Source organism: Puma concolor, chromosome B1 (genome assembly GCF_028749965.1).
Source record: "Puma concolor isolate L17-30 chromosome B1, mPumCon1.1.hap2, whole genome shotgun sequence".
Lineage (NCBI taxonomy): Eukaryota > Metazoa > Chordata > Mammalia > Carnivora > Felidae > Puma > Puma concolor.
The window spans coordinates 134,861,031-134,887,258 of NC_141670.1; the positions used below are offsets into that span (position 1 = coordinate 134,861,031).

Genomic DNA, 26,228 nt, shown 5'->3' on the forward strand with positions numbered 1-26,228 from the left:
TAAATACAATTACAATATTTCTGTGAATTAAGGGAATTTAAATCTAGATATTGCACATTCATTTTAAAATCTTATATCATGTAAATAAACCTCTAAATAAAATGGAACTCATTTTTCAATAAAAACAAATTTTCATATAGAAAATCTTCTAGCTTATATGTGTGCTAAGTTACAAATATGTTAGAAAATAAACCCATTAACAGCACTAGCATTGATCGATTTTTCTTCTTTCAGTTAATCACTTCTATTCTGAATGAACTTGAGGTAAGTTCATATTAATTTTAATGTTTATTTATTATTGAGAGACACAGAGAGACAAAGCATGAGCACTGGAGGGGCAGAGAGAGGGGAGACACAGAATCTGAAGCAGGTTCCAGGCTCTGAGCTGTCAGCACAGAGCCGGATAAGGGGCTCAGACTCACAAACCACGAGATCATGATCTGAGCGGAAGTGTGACGCTTAACCAACTGAGCCACCCAGGCGCCCCTCATATTAATTTTTAAGTTATTATAAAGTATAAACCTATTTAATGGACTGAGGGTAATGTCTTTTTTTTTTTTTTTTTATCTTTTAGGGCTTCTTTGGGGTAAGACTTTATTTCTATGATTATATTGATAAAAACAAGTGACATTTAATATCAGGAAAGGTAAGAATAACTCTCCTCAACTATAAAAATATATGGCAGAATCAAACCCAACTGACTTACCCAAATTAGAGCTCCTGAGTTATAAACTCTAAACAATTTAGATCAGAATTTCTGCAGGTCTAAAAAGGTATTTTCATAATGCCATGGTATTTGACAAAATTTCAGCCTACGAAGTATATGCAATGTTAAGAAATTTCAAACAGTAAATTTTTCCTCAAGCTTGTTTTTGTTTTATGGACAATTCATAGTAAGCAGTGAGAAAAGTCTGCTGTGAAACTACCAAATCTAGAAATGGCCTCATTTCAAGGCAAGGCAAAACATCTCCTTAACACCAAAGCATCAGCTTGCTGGATGGAGAGGCTACAAATCTTGAGACTTCTTTGATTCTCATCCAAGTTTGTTCTCACTTTAAAATATATACAAAAGATAAGCTTTTTTTTTTTTTAAATTTTTTTTTTTTTTTTCAACGTTTATTTATTTTTGGGACAGAGAGAGACAGAGCATGAACAGGGGAGGGGCAGAGAGAGAGGGAGACACAGAATTGGAAACAGGCTCCAGGCTCTGAGCCATCAGCCCAGGGCCTGACGCGGGGCTCGAACTCACGGACCGCGAGATCGTGACCTGGCTGAAGTCGGACGCTTAACCGACTGCGCCACCCAGGCGCCCCAAAAGATAAGCTTTGGGCAGTGGGTGTATCATAGCCAATGAGGTTTATCCAAGGCACGATTATTGCTAATTGAAAATACATACAAAAGATATATTCCTTTTTTAAATATCTGAATTAATGTCAATCAAAATTATTATATATAAATTAATGTTAATCTACCTTGAGAGAAGCTAATGAGTCAAAATATTCTGAGTCCCAATTTTGAGAAAGAAATTGGATTTCACCCGTTTTCCTCCTTATACATTTCATTGCCCCCAAATGCTTACTTAGTATTTCTTACCACATCAAATGCTCTTATCAGGCCATCAAAGGCCAAGTGGGAGAAGCGAAGTGCTTTGTTGCAGAAAAACCCAGTTGAGGATTCAATTTATCACCATTTAAGATGTAACAGGATCGTGTTATTTTCTATCTGCCAATACACATGACTGTATGAATACTAACCCATCAGCAATAAAATGACCATAAGATGGGAGATGTGAGTGGAAGCAAAGAAGAAATTATGGCAAGAATACCTTCATATAATAACTGTAATCTGTATTGTTTATTTTGGCAGAGATAATTCTCTCCCTCCTATGTCAGAAGTTATATACTAAGGTTAGTAAAATCTCAAAATATCTTTCAAGTACTACTATATATTTAATTTTTTTTTTATCTTAGGAGTTTAATAGTCTCAGGTCACATCCATATTGATAAATTAATAGCATGATGAAAGGTATACTGATGAAAGCAGTAATTAGCCTACTTAAATTATAAATGCTTCCTTCAAATGATGTATTTTTAAATCAGTTTATTAAAACCTCAAATATGTTAGAAAATAATACCAACCACCGTTTCTTACACTGTAAGAAAATATAGCATTTAGCTTCTACAAGTGGTTGGAATTTTCAAGTGCCAAATATTCAGGTTTTAGATTGTTATGTTCTTACTATACAAGTTTAGCATATGCTTCCATTTGAGTCTGAAATGCTGGCAAGACAACACCGAATTGCCACCACATATCCTTAGGTTCAGATATTATCAAGTAAATTCTCTTTGGGTTCAAATTATGCAAACAGTTACAGTGATGCTAGTTAAATCAGTTGTGACCTTAAAGTCAAGTCATAAACCATTAAGTGTGTTACTGTTAATGTGAGTACTGCTTAAATAATATATAATCTTCCAAACTGCAGACTTAACACAACAAATCATCAAAGCTTCATGACCTTAGTAGACAATACAGAATAAGTTTCGGAACCTGGCAGACCAGGATTCAAATCCCAGCTCTGTCCCTTACTGAATAACCTTGGGAAAATCTTTAGAAGGATCATTTTCACCTGTGAAATGGAAATAATACCACCTAACTTCATAGGATTGTTGTGAGGATTGCATGATATAATGTAGATACTCAGTAAATGGTATCTGTTATTACTATTTTACTAAATAGTAAAATATTTTTAGATAAAAAGTATTCAGAGTATTCTTCCTTATACCTAAAATATAAGAAAAGCAAATATGGCATCAATATCACCTAATGATATAGGAGCAAATATTCCTCCAGAAAGGTCTTCAACTAAAACTTTAATATGGTTTTTCTTATTATAGATGATGCTGGATATTTATAACACTTATCAGAAGATTACTTCTATTTTATAATTTTGCATACTTTAGAAATGTTCCAGAGAAAACTCTAAAATGCCATGAAGAATTCATTATCAATAGACCATGTGCTTTAATCATTCTTTAAATAAAATATTACCTACTATCTTTTCTAATGTCAATTTATATGTTTCAACACTATTAGATGTAAGTAAATGTTGACCTTCAGGGAATTGCTCAAACTTTCTCAAGAGCTTTTGTAAGCAGCTTTAAAAATTCTATTCAGTGCCAGGAAAAAGCAGTCTCTTCCTGCCAAACAGTAAAAGTAGAATCCAACTCTGATTCTGGGAGAAGGCCATCCTACCCCTCAGCTAGTGAGCGGGTCATCCTGGTCAAGCACAAGTCCCTTATTACATACCAGGGACCAGGATTTTATGGATTTTAGAAAATTAATACCATACTTAAACCTTGTAACTCTTCCAGAGGGGTCTGAAACAGCATCTGGAAATCAAACATTCTAATGTTTCTCAGCAAACCTCAAGTCGCACTAATGAGGAAAAAGCTTCCTGTCAGTTTAGTTCAGGTTTACCACCAAAGTAAAAGTAGCTTTGACACTAAATTTAGCAGGGGTTGAGGGGACTTTTGATTTACATTAGCCCAAGTTCTGTTCTCAAGCTACAGAATAAGCCTAATACCTTTTTCAAATATGTGAAGAAAAGGAAACCACCATGTCTCTATCCCTTATACCTCCTTTTCTTCAGATGCCCCATCTGTAACCCAACTAGAATGAAGACGGAATTATGATGGTCCCTACTCAAGGTTGACAGGAGTAAATATCATGGGATTTTCTCAATAAATATCTTAGCCAGGATGTGATACACATGCCCACTACGACAAGTATTATTTTCATTCTTCTTCCCTAAGTATCTAGAACATCAACAACTCTTTCCTTTATCTGGGAATTATAATGTTAACGGTGGGCCTCTCAAAAACCTATTCCAATCCTTATTCCCTTCCTAACAAATAATATGTTTAACTCTCAAAGGCTGCCCTCTCTCATTTCAATCCTTTCTGAACATCTATTTTTATTTTTATTTTACTTCTTAGAGAAAGCATGGGTGGAGGAGAGAGGCAGAGGAAGAGAGAGAGAGAGAGAGAATGAATATCCCAAGCAGGCTCCATGGTGAGTGTGGAGCCCAACATGGGGCTCGATCTCACAACCCTGGGATCATGACCTGAGCCAAAATTAAGAGTTGGACACAACGAACTGAGCCACCCAGGTGCCCCTGAACATGTATTTTTACTTTATTTATGATACATACAGTTACAGTAGAGTGAAATAAATACATCAATTTAAATTACTAATTTCCAGGACATATTTTTAAATTCAGAATTTTTAAAAAATGAGAACACGAGCTGTTCATTGATATTGATCTTTATTAACAAGATCAATTTCCTCAATAAACTGAAATTTCCTCAATAAACTGGTAATTCTGAAGTCAAAACAAGGTTTTCATTTTTTAAATCAGCTTCAACAAGATCACATAAAGCAAATAATTTAAAGACAGGTTAGACACTGGCAGTGTTCTCCTAAAGGAGCCTGATATTTATGCCAGAAACATCCTTCAGACCCTAGATCAACAGGAAAAAAAGAAAAGAAAGAACATGGAAGGCAGAAGTAATGGCTGACCCTAAATTTATCTTTATTCAGGTTATGGTTCTTCAAAGAGCATCAGCTGTTTCGATTTGGTTTAAACAATGCTTAAATAGAATACATAAAAAATATGTTTATATTTCTTCTGACTGGAAAGCAGAAAATTATGTGTTGCATTTCATCATATTTACTAATTTTATTCTGATTAAAACTTTCTAAATGCAAACAGTTTTGAAAGTGAATGAGGGGCGCCTGGGTGGCGCAGTCGGTTAAGCGTCCGACTTCAGCCAGGTCACGATCTCGCGGTCCGTGAGTTCGAGCCCCGCGTCAGGCTCTGGGCTGATGGCTCGGAGCCTGGAGCCTGTTTCCGATTCTGTGTCTCCCTCTCTCTCTCTGCCCCTCCCCCGTTCATGCTCTGTCTCTCTCTGTCCCAAAAATAAAATAAATAAACGTTGAAAAAAAAAATTAAAAAAAAAAAGAAAGTGAATGAAATAATTTCCAAGTGACCGCCCCCCTTATCTATCCTATGAGCTCTGTGGTACCGCCTTCTTTTCAGCACGTGCTCTTCTGCACTTGGCTGACACAGAGATGAGGCTACAACCCGCGACACTCAGCATCAGAGTTCTCACTCCAGTGTGCATCTCGTTTCTCTGCCACGAGTTTGATGAATTGAGAGTGACTGGCATAAAGCTGGAGTTGATCACTGATGTCCACCCATTTCACTTTTCCAGCATCATCTCCAGCTTCTAGGGTAAGGTTATCCATTATCTCACCTATTGCCAAAGCACAACATCACCAAGAGAAAGTAATTCATTTATTTATGTCCTTTTCAACATAACTCTGTAGCTTCAAGTATTCTTACTGAAAACAATTTAAATCATTAGTGTATTAGGTGCCCCAGGGAATTAAAAACTAGAAGCTTCCAAATTTTCCAAATGCCCAAATTTTAACCACATTGCTAAATTTTAAGTAGAGGCACCAGTAAGGAAGCTTTTCTCTTTAAAAAGTAAGAATATTGGCTTTAGCTTTAAAAAAAAAAAAAGTTCATATTAAATGAGTATGAAACTTACATCAAAACAAGTTCTAGAGGGATTGGAGATTTAAATGTAAAAAAAAGAAAAACAATTACTGGCAATTCATTTTACACTCTTAAGTGGACCTTTCTAAAATAAGCATGCAGGGGCGCCTGGGTGGCGCAGTCGGTTAAGCGTCCGACTTCAGCCAGGTCGCGATCTCGCGGTCCGTGAGTTCGAGCCCCGCGTCAGGCTCTGGGCTGATGGCTCAGAGCCTGGAGCCTGTTTCTGTGTCTCCCTCTCTCTCTGCCCCTCCCCCATTCATGCTCTGTCTCTCTCTGTCCCAAAAATAAATAAACGTTGAAAAAAAAAAAATTAAAAAAAAAAAAAAATAATAAGCATGTGGGTGCCTGAGCAGCTCAGTCAGGTAAGTGTCTGACTCTTGGTTTCAGCTCAGGTCATGATCTCATGGTTCACTGATAGCACAGACAACATGGGATCCAGCTCTGCATCAGGCTCTGGGCATATAACTTGGAGCCTGCTTGGGAATCTCTTTCTCCCTCTCCCTCTGCCCCTTCCCCCCGCGCCCCCCCCCCAAATAAATAACCATGACACCAAACCAGAAATCATAAATGAAAATATTTATATTTACAAATGAATATATTTATTAAAATCTTTATAATTATCAAAAAAATTAAAAATAAAGCTCTTAATCACTGTTGGGAATGTAAATAGACTATTTCTGTAGGACAATTTGGCAATGCTTATCAAGAGCTTTTAAAAAATTTTTTTTTTTTTTTTCAACGTTTATTTATTTTTGGGACAGAGAGAGACAGAGCATGAACAGGGGAGGGGCAGAGAGAGAGGGAGACACAGAATCGGAAACAGGCTCCAGGCTCTGAGCCATCAGCCCAGAGCCCGACGCGGGGCTCGAACTCACGAAGTGCGAGATCGTGACCTGGCTGAAGTCGGACGCTTAACCAACTGCGCCACCCAGGCGCCCCTCAAGAGCTTTTAAAAAAGCAAATGCTGCGGCACCTGGAAGGCTCAGTCAAGGAGCCAACTCTTGATTTCAGTTCAGGTCATGATCCCAGAGTCGAAGGACTGAGCCCGTCATTGGGCTCCATGCTGAGCATGAAGCCTGCTTGAGATCCCCTGCCTCCCTCCCTCCCTCCCTCCCTCTCTCTCTCTCTGTCTCTCCCCCTGCTTGCACTCTCTTTCTAAAAGAAGAAAGGCACCTGGGTGGCTCAGTCAGTTAAGCAGCCGACTCTTGGTGTTGGCTCTGGTCATGATCTCATGGTTTGCTGACAGCACAGAGCCTGCTTGGGATTCTCTCTCCCCCTCTCTCTCTGTCCCTCTCCTGCTTGCTCATGCTCTCTCTCAGAATAAATAAACTTTAAAAAAAAAAGAAAGAAAAGGAAATTGCTCTTTGATGACAATTCATTCCACAAAAACCAGAGTGCCTCTTATCAAGTCAGTTTAATAAACACAAGTTTACCTGTTTCATCATGGTAGTTCACAGCTTCTGTCTCCATCCATGCATTATCAGTGTTTCGAGGATCATCGACATATCCTTTATATATCTATTTTTAAAAGGAAGCAGACAAAAAAAGTGTACAGTCAAACACGAATGGGCGGAGCAGATGCCTGCTACATCAGAAATGTAAATATCCTATTACAAAGCAGTGTGCATATAATTAACTGTACATTATAAAGTTAAGATGGTAAATTATATGTCATGTTTTTTTTACTACAATAAGAAAAAAGTGCCAACCTAAAATTGTCAGGAGGCAATAATTAAGCATTTATTTATGATCAGAGAACTGCAAATCTGAGTACAGAGATGTGGGTAGCAACCCAGTGTCCCACTAGGGAGCAAAGTCAGAGGTTTTTAAGATGGAAAGAGAATGCTTGTATAAGTTGTTTTCAAAGAATTTTGACTGGTATTGCTGCAGAAAACTAATCTTGAGTGAATATAATTGGTTGCTAAGGCTATCACTAAGCAAGTCCCTTTTGTAGCAAGTTGCAGGTGTTTGTGTAGAGTCTTTGGAGTATTTGCGGTTTAGCCCAGTTTAAAAGATCAGGGCTCCACCTGGTGAGGAAGTCCCACCTTCTTAAAGGCCTCTCAGCTCCATTTTAAAACCCCTTGATAATAAGTGACTCCTTATTTCACCTTTCACAAGTGAAATGTAAGTATCATAGAAACTTTCATGTAACATTCCACATGCTTGTTTTAAATTTCCTAGGATAAGTATTCTCAAGGTCAGCTTTAAAATTCACAAAACCCTCAACTCTTCAGACTCTAATTTCATAATTTGAGAATAGTCTTATTTGGGCCATATGACTTTTTTAAAGGCTCTATAAGTATTTTTCTGCGATTATATATAAGTATATTTTATATATGTATATATAATTTCTGTGATTATAGTTTCAGACATACAAAGATAGATTTTTTTAGTTTAAAAAAGAAGATCTATAAATAAATTTAGTAAAGACTAATACTTAAGCTATTAATATAGGGAAAGATTTGGATCTAGCCATCTAACACAAATGTGACCCCAAAAGACTGAACATAAATAAATAAGAAATCCTAATTCTAGAAAGAAAACAAAGCAATTCAAACAAAAGCCAGCAAAAAAGAAACTCTTTTTCCTTATTACCAGCACACATATACTTTATAAGGTGATTTTTTTTAAATCACAAAGGGTATGTAGACAAAACATAAGACTTAAATGGTTATCAACCAGAAAAACTCTGAATAACATAATTTAAAATGTAAACGTACTCTCAAAAGAGCTAAATTTATGTAAGTTTTTTTAAAAGGTTTCCAGATGGATGGGTGTGTTCAGTGTCACGTTGGCTCACATCTAGTCTAAAGAAAAACTAAGAGGAAAAAAGTGTATTCTAATAAATGTAACTGACCTAAAGTTGGGCTATAAAAGTTTAAGCAGAAATCTATTCACAGTGAAGATCTATAATTTGTTTCTATGAATATGTATTTCAAATACACAGGTTTTACCTATCAGATTTCCAGGTGAACTTTTAAGGAATTTTCACTAATCTGTGAGGCTAAAATCCTTCATGGGAACCATTTCTTACCACTAGATGTTCCTGGCTGAAGAGTTTGTGCAACTGTTCCTCTAATTCTCTCTTTTCTGCACTGGATTTCTGTAAGGAGTTGAGAGCTTCCTCACCAAATTCTCTTTTCAGTGTAGCACTAATCTTCTCTCCTGGGTCCACCATCCCCTAATAGCCACATTATTTAAAAAAAAAAAAAAAAAAAAAAGTAATAAGCTTTAATTCATTCAACAAATATTTCCTGGGTGATGCAGTAGACACATTGTTCTACCTGGCCATAATCATGATTCCCATTCTCCTGTGATATGTTCTTCTCTAAACCATTTGATTCTAGTAGAAGTAGCCAATCAGGGTATCTCATGTATTTGCAGTAATTTGTCCAAGGTTAGCCAATAGTAAACTGAGCCAATAAGACTCCTTTCCTGGTATCTTCTAAACTCAAGCTAAGGAAGGAAGGCCTGGAGGCAAGATGGAATATAGCAAGCCGAAATTTCCCCATTGTCCATCCCATTCCAGCCACACTGACCTCCTGAATCAGTGTCTAGGACATGCCAAACAAATCCCACCTAAGGCCTTTGCACCTGCTATTGCTTGTGTCCAACATGCTTTTCCCTAGATACCCACATGCATCGCTCATTCACCTTCTTCGAATCTTTGCTTACATGTTACCTTCTCAGACCTTTTATAACCACTCTAATCTCAAATTGCAAACTCTCAAACATTTCCTAGTCTCCTTCTTTGCTTTAGTTTTTTCCTTAATATTTATACCTTTAAACATACAATAACATATTTTATATTATCTGTTTCCCCCACTGGTATGTGAGCTCCAAGAAAACAGGGATGTTTATGTTGCTCTGTTATATTCTCAATGTCTAATATATCAGCTGACAAAAAACAGATCTCAAAATATACTGATTAGATGAATGGTTTTCAATATGACATCAGGGACAACCACTTCCTTACTGATCAGAATTTCAGATGACAAAAATATAAAATCCTACGATGAAATCATTACCGTGTTTTACACTAAGCATGGGTGAAGTTTGACAATTTGGCTCATAATAATTAACCTAAGCTTTTATTACAGTCACCTGGGATTTTTATTTCCAATCCATTTTTATCCTACAAAGAAAAAAAACAACCATTCTTGCAGATAGCAGTGTAAGAATCATCCTCTTTTCAAATTATCTTCATTTCACAATATGGCATAAAATATAAAACCCTCTGTTGCACACATACACATTTCAAAAAGCCACTTCAAATTTACCACTGAAATGAACTCAACAAAGGTACAACTGTTCCTGATGATACTACAGAAATTTTAAAAACTACAAGGAGGGGTGCCTGAGTGGCTCAGTTGGTTAAGCATCTGACTTTCGGCTCAGATCATGATCTCACAGTTTGTGAGTTCTACCTCCACTTCAGATCCTCTGTCCCCACCCTCTCTCTGCCCCTCCCCAGCTTGCGCACTCTCTCTCTCTCTCTCTCTCAAAAGTAAATACACATTAAAAAAAATTTTTTTTAACTACAAGGAAAAGTAACAAGAATTATCTTTTTTATGTCTAAAGTTAATGAAAATTCAATAAACCAATGCTAACAGTCTTACCTTGGACTTGGAAGTAGGGATTGAGTTCTGAGATGGGACCCAACATGTATGAATATCTACTTTATGCCAGGTGTTTTATATGCTACCGCTACTAATCCTATGAAGTAGATAGAATTATGTAAATTTTAAAGAGAAAGTTCTGGGGCACCTGGCTGTCTCAGTCAGTAGAGCAACTCTTAATCTCAATGGTGTGATTTAGAGCCCCAAACTGGGTGGAGAGACTACTTAAAAAATAAAAATTTTAAAAATTTAAGGTAAGTGTCTGAATTCTGCATTCTCAGCTCAAAGTGGGAAGGCCAACGTACAAGCCTAGGTCTAACTCCAAAGTCCATGTTCTTTTCCAACGGCTTTATAATTAGACTCAAATTCTAACAGCCTTGATGTATTATCCTACACTTGCTATTGACAGACTTCATTGCAGTGATAAATGACAAAAGAATTACTAAGTGAAGTGTGAAGGAATGGAAAATAAATGGAGGATAAAGATCTATATACAATAACCTTGCAGTAAATGAAACTAAAAAGAACTTTAATTTAATTTTAATTCTTACCCCTGGGATTGCCCATTCTCCACAGTCTTTCCTTTTTATTGCCACAAACTGTAAGATGTTTTTCCCAGAAACAGGGTGGGTAATTTTATTTCCACTTCTATCCCTTTTCCACCTGTAAATAGTAATATAAAATCATAATGGATTTTGAAGAATAAGGATCTATGTCAAACTTGAGACAAAGTTATAACGATGTATTTTTCTTTATAACAAGAGTATTATAAATTCACCTCTCAGCTAGTTTTACCAAAAAAATTATTTTGTATTAGAAATATCCTGGGGTGCCTGGGTGGCTCAGTTGGTTAAGCGTCCGATTTCGGCTCAAGTCATGATCTCACAGTTCGTGAGTTTGAGCCCCGCGTTGGGCTCTGTGCTGACAGCTCAGAGCCTGAAGCCTGCTTTGGATCTGTGTCTCCCTCTCTCTGCCCCTCCCTCGCTCATGCCGTGTGTGTGTGTGTGTGTGTGTGTGTGTGTGTGTGTGTGTGTGTGTCTCTCTCTCTCTCTCTCTCTCTGAAAAATAAACAAACTTAAAAAAAAAAATATTCTGTATTGAGCACTGTTACAAACCAAGTCAGATGTCTACTTTCCAAAAAAGACATTCTCTGTAATAAAAATTCAGAATATAAGTAGTTTTTATTAAAGAATTGTCAAAAAAAGTTTAAAAGAACAGAATTTAGAGGATGGGTCATCAAACTTAAAAACATAGTCGAAGGATCCTTTTTAAGAATCACTTTAATATAAGAGATCTGGTAATATTTCCTTTTAATGGGTCACTCTGTTATCAAAACAGAGATTACACAATACAAGTTCAGCTGGTCTCAACAGTAGTGCTTCTCAATCTTTATGCCCTTTCTTAAAAAACAACAAAAACAAAAAAACCACAAAAACCTCACTCTATCCTTTAGTTTTTAAAAAAGTATCAAATTGGGGCACATGGGTGGGCTTAGTTGTTTGAGCATCTGACTCTTGATTTCAGCTCAAGTCGTGATCCCAGGGCATGGGATCAAGCCCTGCATCAGGCTCCACACTCAGTGTGGAGCCTGCTTTGGATTCATTCATTCATTTTCTCTCTCTCTCTCTCCCCCCCCCCACTCTGTCCCTCTCCCCCACTCAAGCTCTCTTAAAAAAAAAAAAAAGTATCATGCTTATGTTAATTTTAGAACGAACTTTTTTTTTTAAAGATTTTTTTTAGGTTTTATTTTTAAGTAATCTCTACACCCAACATGGGGCTCAAATTTACAACCCTGAGATCAAAAGTCACATGCTCTACCAACTAAGCCAGGCAGGCGCCCCAAGAATGCACTTTTTCTAACCATAGCCTCTTGCCCAGATATGCTGATACATCTCCCTTTCCCTTCTCTACCCCCACCACACCCAATTTTAAGAATTGTTCTAAAACTATCTTAGGCAAAGAAAAAGATTTTGAACCTCTAGTACTAAACCAAAAAAGAAAGCCTATGATCTAATCATTGCTTTGAATTAGAATCAATGAAATTAAATGAGTTTAAATAGTTCTCCCCCCTCCTGCAAATAAATAAATAAATAAATAAATAAATAAGTTTCCAAATTTCTTTATATAGTGGTTGACTACCATATCTAACCCATAATTCCTGCCCTGAAAGAGCTCATAGTCTAGGGGTGGAGCTAGACATGTAAGTGAATAAATTATAAGAGAGTGACAATTTGATGAGGACAGTAAATAGAAATGAAAGAATAATTAGTACAAGAAGACAGCATCTGTTTTTAAGGATGCCAGACATAGGTATGACATGAGCAAGAAACAAAGGTATAAAATAATATGTTCAAGAAACTGAATCTATAGGTGGGGTCTGGCACCATGGGCACCACAGAGGGAAAGAAGGATGATGAGGTCAGATGAGTAGGCAAAGAATTCATCAAATTCATCTGCTTAGAGAGCCAAAGAATATTTTTAAGCAGGGTAAAACCATAAGCAATTTGTATTTAGAAAGCTCACTCACTTTGACAAAAGTGTGGAGGCTGGTTGGGAAGAAAGCAAGACTGGAGGCTAGAAGACTGTTACCACTGATGAGGAAGTATAAGGCAAGCTGAGAGCAAAGTACAAGCTAGCATACCCCACCCCCACCCCCAAGTGGGATATGTGTGGTATTCCTCAGGCACTCCTAGATGCCCAAGAACAAAAGAAAGGAAAGAAAACAAATGGTTAGAGATCACAGTCATGCAGGTCAGGAGTCTCTATCAGTTTACAAATACCTTAGTAAATTACAAGAAAAAGGCAATCTTATCAATATCCTAATCTTCTGAAACCTAGACTCAGTTTCCTGGAGCCCCTAATATCACCCTCCCCTCCACAGTGATGTGGGGAACAAAGGCAAGAAGGAAATGGCAGGTAAAATTAAATTTCCTTATAACCTGCAACCTGCAGCCCACTGACAAATACTTGAAGCAAATGCAGAGTATAACATTTCTCCAGGAACCCCCTGCAGTCATAATGTTGATGCCTTACTAGAGGGAAAACAAGCTTAGCTTGACAACAGCAAGGCCTCAGGTATCTTAGGAGTCCTCTTTAGCACACTGAAGTCCCTCTGGAGGCCTCCCTTTTGTCTTTACCTCCCCCAACTCCACAGTATGTAACCAGTCACTCCTCACAACCCCAGTGCAGCTCTTTCTGCCCACGGGTCCTGTCCCTGTGCTTTAATAAAATCATCTTTTTGCACCAAAGATGTCTTCAAGAATTCTTTCTTGGCCATGAGTTCTGAACCTCACCATCACCCCAAAACCCCATCACCATGATCCAGGTACAAGATTGAGAACAGGAATGAAGGTAGACGTGGTACTTTTACTTCTTAAGGCCCATTTCTATAGCACTTATTATGTACCTGATACTGTTAAGTCTTTCATGTATTTATCCATTTAAGTCTCAAAACAACCCTATAAAGTAGTTGCATTATTATCTTTATTTTACAAATGTGGAAAATGAAGCACAGAGTAGATTAAACTTGTCCAAGACTGCAGAGCTAAGTGGTATAAACCAAAATTTGAACCCAGACAATCTGCTTCCAGAATCTGCACTCTTAATCACCATACTGTCTACTTAAATCAAACAAACAGAATGTTTACACTAATTGGGTAAGAGGAGGGTGTGTGAAGGTGAAAGATGCTCTGTACACTCACACACACTTACCAGCACCTACTATATATACATCACATTAGAGAAGCTGGGAAAACCAAGACAGACATGCCGCCAGTTGAGGCTGCAGCACAGGGAGAAGCAGGACTGGGGGCGAGGCGCTGCCGGGCTAGAGAGGGCCAGACTGATGATGAACAGTCACATAACCTGTTTACCTTCTCAGATTTTACCCCAAAGGCACTCATTTAAGAACTACCAAGCAGAGTAGTTTCTTCTTTTGTTCCTTATTGTAAATACCAAATGATGAGGAAAACAAAGGCAGAAGGAAATGGCAGATAAAGTTAAATTTCCTTACAACCTGCAGCCCACTGACAAATACTTCAGGCAGGTAGGGTATAACATTTCTCCAGGAACTCCCTGCTGTCTTAATGTGAATTCTTTGCTGGAGGGGGAAAATGACCTAGCTGACAACAGCTAGGCCTCCTGGATCCTGTGAGTCTTCTTCAGCATATGAAAATCCCTTTGGAAACTCCCCCTCCCTCCCCCCCCCACTTTACTCCCCAAACTTCCAAGTACATAACCAGTCTCTCCTCAGAGGTCCCAAGGCAGCAATTTCTGCCCCCGGGTCCTAACCCCATGTGTTAATAAAATCACCTTTTTGCACTGAAGAAGTCTCAAGAATTCTTTCTTGACCATTAGCTCCAATCCCCATCACTCCAAAACCTTATCATCAAATAAATTATTGCCGAATTTAAAACAAAATCCTTGATATAATGGAAATAATGTATATTTTAATTAATGAACCTCATTAACATTTGTTAAATGCCAAAGGTTATTTCTAAATACTATTGATATTCCCTCCCCACTTGATGGCTCACACCTTCCTGTCTCACCAAAACTGGAAAGAAAATGAGAATACCACTAACTATGGATCTGACTTTACTCACAGTAATGTATCAACACTTCCCACCTCATTTTCACTTTAAAGGATCTAAAGGAACATCAGATAGTTGTACCCACCGAATCTCTAGGAGAGGTCCCAGAGAACAGAAACATTTAACACTTTCCCTGGAGCATTTGTTAAACTACACTATACAGAGCTGTTCTGAATCATGAAGTACTTGAAAGAAAAGGGAATGGAATCTTTAAAGTGCCTAGATGATGCTTATGATTACTCATTAGTGAAAAACTGGTATAAAAGAGAAAAAGTATAATATCTGGAGCCAAATACCACAGACCCAAATTTCAGATCGACATAAACATTTAGGCAAGTCACTTAACCCCAGTGAGTCTTCATTTTCAGGTCTATAAAACAGAGATGTTAATATCTACTTTGAGGAGTTGTATGAGAAACAAATGGAAAAACTGATGACAGCACCTAGCAGAGGAGAGCAATACTTTTTAACAATGTGCTTTAGCCTCGTTGATGCTTCCTTTTTAACATCTTACATTCTTCTCTTCCTTCCATTTCCGCTGCCACTCACTCATTTAGACCAACTCATAGCTAAATATATGCATTACTGAGGTAATAAAGAACATCAACCTAACAGTACAGGTGAAAGCTAGACTCTGCCATCTGTGGGCTTTTCCATACCCTTGGACCCTCTCAAAGTCTTCAGCTATTGCTTAAGCTGTTGTATAATGACCGCATTAAGCTCAAAAAGTCTATTATTTCAAAACAATGCAACCCAATCACCACATACACTCCCATGTATTTGGCCCACCAGAGATAAAGATAAGCTAATGAAAGGCTAACTTCCAAGTGTCTAGCTTCCCTTTTCTGCTTCTTGTCCCCTTACTGGCATTTCTACTTCAAATGCTTCACACCTTCCTGATTTTAGCCAGCCTTACCAAAGTTGGAAACAAAACTGATACTGTCATTAATATTTTTTATTTACATTCATTAAAAGTATATTAACTCTTCCCATTTAAACCATAAAATTTCTAAAGTAATTTTATTTAAGTCTATTTATTTATTTTGAAATAGCATGCATGCACAAGGGGAAGGGGCAGAGAGAGAGAGAGAGAGAGAGAGAGAGAGACAAAGAGAATCCCAAGCAGGATCTCTCACAAACCATGAGATCATGACCTGAGCCGAAATCGAGCTGGACACTTAACCAACTGAACCACCGAGGTGCCCCTCTAAAGGAATTTTAAATAGATACGTGGGTTGGTAGGTAGATACATAAGCATCTATACATAAGATAGGTAGATGGCTGGGCAGGAGGACGCAAGAAAGGATGGAAGGAGAAAACTGGAGTGAGCTGTGGGGTAAAGACCTCTTTTGTCAGGGAAATTGAAAGGCCAAGGAGAACAAGATGGGACAAATATTGGTGCCTCTTCCAGTAACTTGAAAATAAGGGAATTAAGCTGTTTTCTTAGAGTTAACCTATGAAATCATTACTGGATCTCAGATCAGAGAAAAAGTTTCCTGAAAGAAAGGAAGACCCTCAAAATATGAAAATTAAAAAATAAAAATATTGAGGGTATTTGCATTATTTAAAGCAAAGTGACAATTATTTGTGAAGACGGAGTTGGTCAGTGAAGAAATCCTAAAAAAAAAATCAAAAGGATGACAGAGATGACAGAATATTCCAGACGTGCTGAAAAGATGATTCCTATGAAGATGGTCAAGTCCATCTAAACCTAAGATTCACCTGCCTTCCTTATTCTGATTCATGCTTACGAAGGGGCCTTCTGAATATGATGTGGCTTACCAGATAGATTTACCTCAGGAAGAGAATGCCTGTCCCCTATTCCGAAATCTTCAAGGGCTCCCCTTAACACTCCTGAACTTTGTTATTGTAATATTCTCCACAATAAAACTGCATAAAAATTACATGTTTGATTACCCACTATTCTACAAAATATTCTGCTTCGACCAGCTGATCCTTTCATTGTCCCTCAATACTCAAATGGAAGATTTTGAGGGGGAAGACGGCGGCATAGGAGGACACTAGGCTCACCATGTCCTGCTGATCCCTTAGATTCCACCCACATCGGCCTAAATAACCCAGAAAACTGCCAGAAGACTAGGAGAATGGATTCTCTGGAGCCAAGCGTAGACAAGAGGCCCACAGAAGAGGGTAGGAAGGGTGAAGAGGTGGTGTGCACAACCTGGACTGGCGGGAGGGAGCCGGGGTGGCGGAGGGGCAGCCTGCATAGCAAGGTGGAATCCCCGAGTCTGGCTTGCAAAAGCAGAGGGGCCGGACGGAGTGTGTTCTGACAGTCAGTGGGACTTAACATCTGGAATGTCATAAGTCAACAGCTCTCCTCGGACAGGAGGAGAGCTAGAGGACTATGGGAGGGAAAGTTGTTGAGCCCCGCAGGACAGAGTTCAGCTTGCCAAGGAACAAAGGCACTGGAAAGCACCATCTCCCTCTCTCATCCCCCAGCCAAAATCCCAAAGGGAACCAGTTCCCGTAACAGAACTTGCTTGCACCACACAAACACCCAAGGCTGTGCTTCTGTGGATCCATCCCTCTGATGGGTCTGCCTCCCTCCCGGTGCCGCAGGGCCCCTCCCAAAGCGGACCACCGAAGGCAAAGTGAGCTGAGTCTACCCCTCCCGCCCCTGTGCACCTTGCGGATCCACCCTGGCTAACACACCAGATCCCATCGAAGCAGCACCACAAGCCTGGCAGTGTGTAAGTAGGCCAGACAAGGGCCACACCACTCCACAGTGAGTCCTGCCCCTGGGAGAGGGGAAGATAAGGTACATACCACTCTGACTGTGGCCCCAGCGGTGGCCTGGGGGCAGACAGCAGGTCTGACTGAGGTCGAGCCCACCAACACAAGTTACTCCAGACAGCACAGGGGAAGTGCGCTGCAGTTCCATGCCACCCCAGGGATTATCCAAAATGACAAAACGGAAGAATTCTCCTCAAAACAAACTCCAATAAGTAGCAACAACTAACGAACTGATCAAAAATGATTTAACCAATATAATGGACCATGAATTTAGAATGATAGTCATAAAATTAATCGCTGGGCTTGAAAAAAGTATAGAGGACAGCAGAGAATATTGCCACAGAGATCAAGGGACTAAGGAACAGTCAGGAGGAGCTAAAAAATGCTATAAATGAGCTGCAAAATAAAATGGAGGCGACCACAGCGCGGACTGAAGAGGCAGAGGAGAAAACAGATGAATGAGAAGATAAAATTATGGAAAAACAGGAAGCTGAGAAAAAGAGATAAAAAAATCCAGGACTGTGAGGGTAGAATTAGAGAACTAAGTGATGCTATAAAACGCAATAATATACGATATTTGGGATTCCAGAGGAGGAAGAGAGAAAGGTGCTGAAGGTGTACTTGAAGAAATCATAGCTGAGAACTTCCCTGATCTGGGGAAGGAAAAAGGCATTGAAATCCAAGAGGCACAGAGAACTCTCTTCAGGCATAACTTGAATTGATCTTCTGCATGACATATCATAGTCAAACTGGCAAAATACAAGGATAAAGAGAAAATTCTGAAAGCAGCTAGGGAAAAACATGCTTTAACATATAAAGGGAAACCAATAAGACTAGTGATGGATCTATCTACTGAAACTTGGCAGGACAGAAAGGAATGGCAGGAAATCTTCAATGTGATGAACAGAAAAAATATGCAGCCGAGAATCCTTTATCCAGCAAGTCTGTCATTCAGAATAGAAGGAGAGATAAAGGTTTTCCCAAACAAACATAAACTGAAGGAATTCATCACCACTAAACCAGCCCTACAAGAGATCCTAAAGGGAATCCTGTGAGACAAAGTACCAGAGACATCACTACAAGCATGAAACCCACAGACATCACAATGACAATAAACCCATATCTTTCTATAATAACACTGAATGTCAATGGATTAAATGCTCCAACCTAAAGACATAGGGTATCAGAATGGATAAAAAAAAAAACAAGACCCATCTATTTGCTGTCTACAAGAGACTCATTTTAGACCTGAGGGCACCTTCAGATTGAAAGTGAGGGGATGGAGAACGATCTATCATGCTACTGAAGTCAAAAGAAAGCTGGAGTAGCCATACTTATATCAGACAAACTAGACTTTAAATTAAAGGCTGTAACAAGAAATAAAGAAGGCCATTATATAATAATTACAGGGTCTATCCATCAGGAAGAGATAACAATTATAAATGTCTATGCACCGAATACAGAGCCCCCAAATATATAAAACAATTACTCACAAACATAAGCAACTTTATTGATAAGAATGTGGTAATTGCAGGGGACTTTAATACTCCACTTACAACAATGGATAGATCATCTAGACACAGAATCAATAAAGACACAAGGGCCCTGAATGATACATTGGATCAGATGGACTTGACAGATATACTTAGAACTCTGCATCCCAAAGCAACAGAATATACTTTCTTCTCGAGCGCACATGGAACCTTCTCCAAGATAGATCACATACTGGGTCACAAAACAGCCCTTCATAAGTACACAAGAATTGAGATCATACCATGCATACTTTCGGACCACAATGCGATGAAGCTTGAAATCAACCACAGGAAAAAGTCTGTAAAACTTCCAAAAGCATCGGGGCACCTGGGTGGCTCAGTTGGTTGAGCGGCCGACTTCGGCTCAGGTCATGATCTCGAGGTCCGTGAGTTCGAGCCCTGTGTCAGGCTCTCAGAGCCTGGAGCCTGTTTCAGATTCTGTGTCTCCCTCTCTCTGACCCTCCCCTGTTGATGCTCTGTCTCTCTCTGTCTTAAAAACAAATAAACGTTAAAAAAAAAAAAAAACTTTAAAAAAAAAACCTCCAAAAGCATGGACGTTAAAGAACACCCTACTGAAGAATGAATGGGTCAACCAGGCAATTAGAGAAGAAATTTAAAAATATATGGAAACAAATGAAAATGAAAATACAACAATCTAAACGCTTTGGGATGCAGCGAAGGCAGTCCTGAGAGGAAAATACATTGCAATCCTATCTCAAGAAGTAAGAAAAAACCCAAATACAAAATCTAACAGCACACCTAAAGGAAATAGAAGCAGAATAGCAAAGACACCCCAAACCCAGCAGAAGAAGAGAAATAATAAAGATCAGAGCAGAAATAATATAGAATCTAAAAATCTGTAGAGCAGATCAATGAAACCAAGAGTTGTTTTTTTGAAAAAAATAAACAAAATTGATGAACCTCTAGCCAGGCTTCTCAAAAAGGGAGATGACCCAAATAGATAAAATCATGAATGAAAATGGAATTATGACAACCAATCCCTCAGAAATACAAGCAATTATCAGGGCATATTATGAAAAATTATATGCCAAGAAACTGGAAAACCTGGAAGAAATGGACAAATTCCTAAGCACCCACACACTTCCAAAATTCCAACAGGATTAAATAGAAAGCTTGAACAGACCCATAACCACTGAAGAAATTTAATCAGTTATCAAAAATCTCCCAACAAGTAAGAGTCCTGGACCAGATGGCTTCCCAGAGGAATTCTACCAGACATTTAAAGCAGAGATAATACCTATCCTTCTCAAGCTATTCCAAAAAACAGAAAGGGAAGGAAAACTTCCAGACTCATCCTACGAAGCCAGTATTACTTTGATTCCTAAACCAGACAGAGACCCAGCAAAAAAAGAGAACTACAGGCCAATATCCCTGAAGAATATGGATGCAAAAATTCTCAGTAAGATACTAGCAAATCGAATTCAACAGCACATAAAAAGAATTATTCACCATGATCAAGTGGGATTCATTCCTGGGCTGCAGGGCTGGTTCAACATTCACAAATCAATGTGATACATCACATTAATAAAAGAAAAGAACCATATGATCCTGTCAATCGATGCAGAAAAAGCATTTGACAAAATTCAGCATCCTTTCTTAATAAAAACCCTCGAGAAAGTCGTGATAGAAGGAACATACTTAACCATCATAAAAGCCATTTATGAAAAGACCACAGCTAATATCCTCCTCAATGGGGAAAAACTGAGAGCTTTCCCCCCTGAGATCAGGAACACGACAGGGATGTCCACTCTCACCGCTGTTGTTTAACATAGTGTTGGAAGCAGACAATAAAAGGAAATCAAAGGCATCAAAATTGGCAAAGATGAAGTCAAGCTTTCACTTTTGCAGATGACATGACATTATACATGGAAAATCCAATAGACTCCACCTAAAGCCTGCTAGAACTGATACATGAATTCAGCAACGTCGCAGGATACAAAATCAATGTACAGAAATCAGTTGCATTCTTATACACTAATAATGAAGCAACAGAAAGACAAATAAAGAAACTGATCCCATTCACAACTGCACCAAGAATCATAAAATACCTAGGAATAAACCTAACCAAAGATGTAAAAGATCCGTATGCTGAAAACTATAGAAAGCTCATGAAGGATATTGAAGAAGATATAAAGAGATGGAAAAACATTCTGTGCTCATGGACTGGAAGAATAAATATTGTTAAAATGTCAATACTACCCAAAGCTATCTGCACATTCGATGCAATTCCAATCAAAACTGTACCAGCATTCTTCTCGAAGCTAGAACAAGCAATCCTAAAATTTGTATGGAACCACAAAAGGCCCCGAATAGCCAAAGTAATTTTGAAGAACAAGACCAAAGCAGGAGGCATCACAATCCCAGACCTTAGTCTCTACTACAAAGTTGTAATCATCAAGATAGCATGGTATCGGCACAAAAACAGACACATAGACCAACAGAATACAATAGAAACCCCAGAACTAGACCCACAAAAGTATGGCCAACTAATCTTTGACAAAGCAGGAAAGAATATCCAATGGAAAAAAGTCTTTTTAACAAATGGTTCTGGGAGAACTGGACAGCAACATGCAGAAGGATGAAACTAGAACACTTTCTTACACCATTCACAAAAACAAACTCAAAATGGATAAAGGACCTGAATGTGAGACAGGAAACCATCAAAACCCTAGAGGAGAAAGCAGGAAAAAAACCTCTCTGACCTCAGCCGCAGCAATTTCTTACTTGATACATCCTCAAAGGCAAGGGAATTAAAAGCAAAAATGAACTATTGGGACCTCATCAAGATAAAAAGCTTCTGCACAGCAAAGGAAGCAATCAATAAAACTAAAAGGCAACCAATGGAATGGGAAAAGGTATTTGTAAATGACATATCAGACAAAGGGCTAGTATCCAAAATCTATAAAGAGCTCACCAAACTCCACACCTGAAAAATAATCCAGTGAAGAAATGGGCAGAAAACATGAATAGACACTTCTCTAAAGAAGACATCCTGATGGCCAACAGCCACATGAGAAGATGCTCAATGTCGCTCCTCATCAGGGAAATACAAATCAAAACCACACTCAGATATCACCTCACGCCAGTCAGAGTGGCCAAAATGAACAAATCAGGAGACTATACATGCTGGTGAGGATGTGGAGAAACGGCAACCCTCTTGCACTGTTGGTGGGAATGCAAACTGGTGCAGCTGCTCTGGAAAACAGTGTGGAGGTTCCTCAAAAAGTTAAAAATAGACCTACCCTATGACCCAGCAGTAGCACTGCTAGGAATGTACCCAAGGGATACAGGAGTGCTGATGCATAGGGGCACTTGTACCCCAATGTTTATAGCAGCATTCTCAACAATAGCCAAATTATGGAAAGAGCCTAAATGTCCACCAACTGATGAATGGATAAAGAAACTGTGGTTTATATACACAATGGAGTACTACATGGCAATGAGAAAGAATGAAATATGGCCTTTTGTAGCAACGTAGATGGAACTGGAGAGTGTTATGCCAAGTGAAATAAGTCATACAGAGAAAGATACCATATGTTTTCATTCTTATGTGGATCCTAAGAAACTTAACAGAAGTCTATGAGGGAGGGGAAGGAAAAAAAAAAAAGAGTTTAGAGAGGAAGAGAGCCAAAGCATAAGAGATTCTTAAAAACTGAGAACAGGGGCGCCTGGGTGGCGCAGTCGGTTAAGCGTCCGACTTCAACCAGGTCACGATCTCGCGGTCCGTGAGTTCGAGCCCCGCATCAGGCTCTGGGCTGATGGCTCAGAGCCTGGAGCCTATTTCTGATTCTGTGTCTCCCTCTCTCTCTCTGCCCCTCCCCCGTTCATGCTCTGTCTCTCTCTGTCCCAAAAATAAATAAACGTTGAAAAAAAAAAAATTTTTAAAAACTGAGAACAAACTGAGGGTTGATGGGGGAGGGGAGGGAGGGGAGGGTGGGGGATGGGTATTGAGGAGGGCACCTTTTGGGATGAGCACTGGGTGTTGAATGGAAACCAATTTGACAATAAATTTCATATTAAAAAAAAAACTCTAATAGATATTACTATAAGCTTTTTTTCTTAGGCCTCCTGTTGTCCCCCTATCCAAGCTTCAAGTTCAGCTCAAGTCTGCCTACTTCATAATGCCTTTCTTCAGTGTTCCAGTTTACCGTCATCACAACCCACATCTAATCTAATTTTTAAATCAGACTGTCTCAGCCATTGTACCTTGACACGTTTTCTTAGTTCATATTTTTCATCTTACAAATGAAGCCATAGCTCTTCTGTGATAGGGAGCTGAAACATAGAATTCTTTTATTTTTTTTATATCCTCCAAAGCACCTACTCAATTTTGAGAACAAACAGATGTTCAGTAAATTCACTATGTGAATTAACTTTGTTCAGATAATGCCTAGCCTACTCATATAAAACTACAACTTTACATTTGTATCACATCAGTATGATTTCACATCAAGACCCTTTAAAATATACATTTCAAGGGGCACCTGGGTGGCTCAGTCAGTTAAGCGTCTGACTTCAGCTCAGGTCATGATCTCACAGTCTGTGAGTTCGAGCCCCAGATCGGGCTCTGTGCTGACAGCTCAGAGCCTGGAGCCTGCTTCAGATTCTGTGTCTCCCTCTCTCTCTGCGCCTCCCCTGCTCATGCTCTGTCTCTCTCTGTCTCAAAAATAAATAAAAACATTAAAAAAAAATTTTTAATATACATTTCCAGTGTTTGCACTTATGAGCATATACATACACATATACATATATGTATACACACGCATATATTTATACATGTGTACATATACATACATACGTTTGTGTGTGTGTGTGTGTGTGTGTGTGTATAAACACATAGTTACAGTCCATATTTCTCCAATCACCTGGCTCTTTGCTATTGCAATGTTTTTTTTCATTCTTACCTGGTTATGATGGGATCTGCAGCATGATTTGGGCCCCATCGCCCCAAAAGCCCCCGGCCAATCAGTCCTGTCCGTCCTGCAGGATTTCTGGGAAAAGAATATAGAAAATCAACTGAATATGTTCATCTTTTTAAACCCAACTTGACATGGCCCAAAAGAAGGCAGTAAGTGCAATAAGAGGGAAATAGTATCTCCTCCCAAATCCAGCAACGCTATCACATATCTGCCACTAAAATCACACATTTCCTTATGCTGTTATTTAACTTTTCTTTTGTGCATGTCTTAAGCTTTGGGCTTGATCCAGGAGGAAGATCTCATTTCTGAAGCTGTTCTATAAGAGAATTTGTTTCAGTTTTCACTGAACACAAACTAACACCTTACTGGACTCTTACAACAGGGCAGATGAATGGTCTGCACCTAATGATCCTCTAGCTCTACAACAATGATGATTTATCATTCAAGATACCCACATTTCTCTTCACTTTCTCAACATCCCCTTTTCTTACTCTCATCTCATACAACCCTTCCCATTATTTTTGTTACTTTTTAAAGAAAATGTTTTCTCAGTGGGTTCTGGATGTTTATTACCAATAATATATATTTTGTAGCATATAATGAGGTAGTATTATTCAATATTTCAAGATTTCAAATATACCAAAATTCAAGTTTTAAAGAAAACAATTTTATAAAAATGCCAACTATTTAACCAATAGCACAACCCAATGTTAAAAAGTCTGTCAGGTGAACATAGCAACACTCAGGCCTGAGTAATTTTCTTCCAATGAATATTCCTTAAATGTTCAACTTTCATTATGTCCCAGTAAAATGCCCTAATCTACAATCTTATCTTTTTAAGATTATATCTTTTGTCCTCCCAATATATGAAAGTAAATACACAAACAGCCAAAATTTTCCCTGTCAGCCATCTGTTTTTATTCTGGTCTTCCTTGTGACTGTTATTCAAGTTGAATGAATTTTTATACTGTACTAGACCCAAAAATATATCAGCAAGACTTTCAGTTAAGACAAGGCACCTGCCCAGGTGACAGTAATTTTACTTTTCAAATTCACAGGAGGAGGGGCAGGGTGGCCAGCAACTATGTTTTATTCCAAATAAGTATACATCCCCGAACACAAATGATCAAAGCCAATATTTAAAGAGTGAAAGTTCATTTTTATAGATGACCAAGCTTATAACTGGTAAATCAGAAACTATGGAAAAGACACATAGACTACCCTATAGTCTGAGAAGCAGAGAAAGTTGTTTGCAGTGAAAGAGAAAAAAAGGCAACATAGAAAGAAAAGCAGAGACATTTTCAATTCTACCTAAAGTTAGCTGCATTTACACTTCGGACTGCTTGAGATGACCCCATAACCCTAAAGTTCACTTTTTACTAAGGTAAGCTAGAATTGTTTCCATTAGACTCTTGACTAAAACAACATGCTAGCTTGCCTTTGCTGCCTATTCTTTTTCATGGATAAATATCTTTTAACATATTTTTTTATCCAGAAAAGAACCTAAGGAATAAGTCAAATGCAAAGAAGGTCTGACTTAAAAAGACAGAAAAGTGAAATTATGACCAAAGAAAGAGTTAGCAAAACTGAAGGACCAGGTTGTGGTGAGAGAAGACAGATCATTGCCTTGTCCTTGAGGAAGGAAGAACACAAGTTGCAACATTTTTGCAAGATAAAAACCATGATTACAGAATCTGATCCTTCTTTGTTTTATTTGGGGCATGCTAATTTTTACATTTTTTCCTAACTTTTATAATAAGGAAAATGGAAATTGTTGGAGTTGTGTATAAAAATCATTTTTAAAAGTACAGAAAGAATCTTGATGTTAAATTACTGGGTTATTTTTATTTTTACTCTTACATGTTTGGGTAAATTCTTAGTTTAAGGCACTAATTTAATAAATTTAATAAAGAACTAATAAACATACAATTCTCAATCCTTCCTCTGTTAATTTATTCAACTAATTATTTCTACCTTCAAAGTGGAGTTACAAAAAAATGCACTCAAATACTGCCTCTGCCACTTACTATATGCAAATTGCTTACATTCTCTCTCCTTATCTGTAAATGGAACTAAAAATATCCACCCACAGGGTTATTGTAATGATTTAATCAGATCACATATATAAATTCTTTTGTACATTGTCTGGCACACACAAACACTCAATAAAT

At 38.3% G+C, this 26,228-nt stretch overlaps 1 protein-coding gene, 1 long non-coding RNA gene and 1 pseudogene across 8 annotated transcripts in view; 2 read left to right on the top strand and 1 right to left on the bottom strand.

Moving 5' to 3' along the window:
• Positions 1-26,228, bottom strand: part of NUDT9 (nudix hydrolase 9) — a 103,943-nt gene that overhangs the window by 62,367 nt on the left and 15,348 nt on the right. For 5 of the 7 annotated variants that reach the window (XM_086704621.1, XM_086704622.1, XM_086704623.1 and 2 more), the window contains exons 4-7: positions 24,043-24,129; positions 10,791-10,902; positions 8,655-8,801; positions 7,054-7,138 (exon numbers count right to left, since the gene is read on the bottom strand). In XM_086704621.1, the coding sequence (XP_086560747.1) occupies positions 7,054-7,138; positions 8,655-8,801; positions 10,791-10,902; positions 24,043-24,129 (431 nt within the window). Of the gene's footprint in view, positions 1-4,169; positions 4,807-5,045; positions 5,316-7,053; positions 7,139-8,654; positions 8,802-10,790; positions 10,903-24,042; positions 24,130-26,228 lie in introns of those variants that run through there. The other 2 variants (XM_086704618.1, XM_025921841.2) reach the window with 1 other exon arrangement.
• On the top strand, positions 1,322-1,448 carry LOC112859099 (U4 spliceosomal RNA; annotated as a pseudogene).
• Positions 12,893-18,793, top strand: LOC147581894 (uncharacterized). Its single transcript, XR_015250359.1, has 2 exons — positions 12,893-16,982; positions 17,412-18,793. It is a non-coding gene; the product is annotated as an uncharacterized LOC147581894 (long non-coding RNA).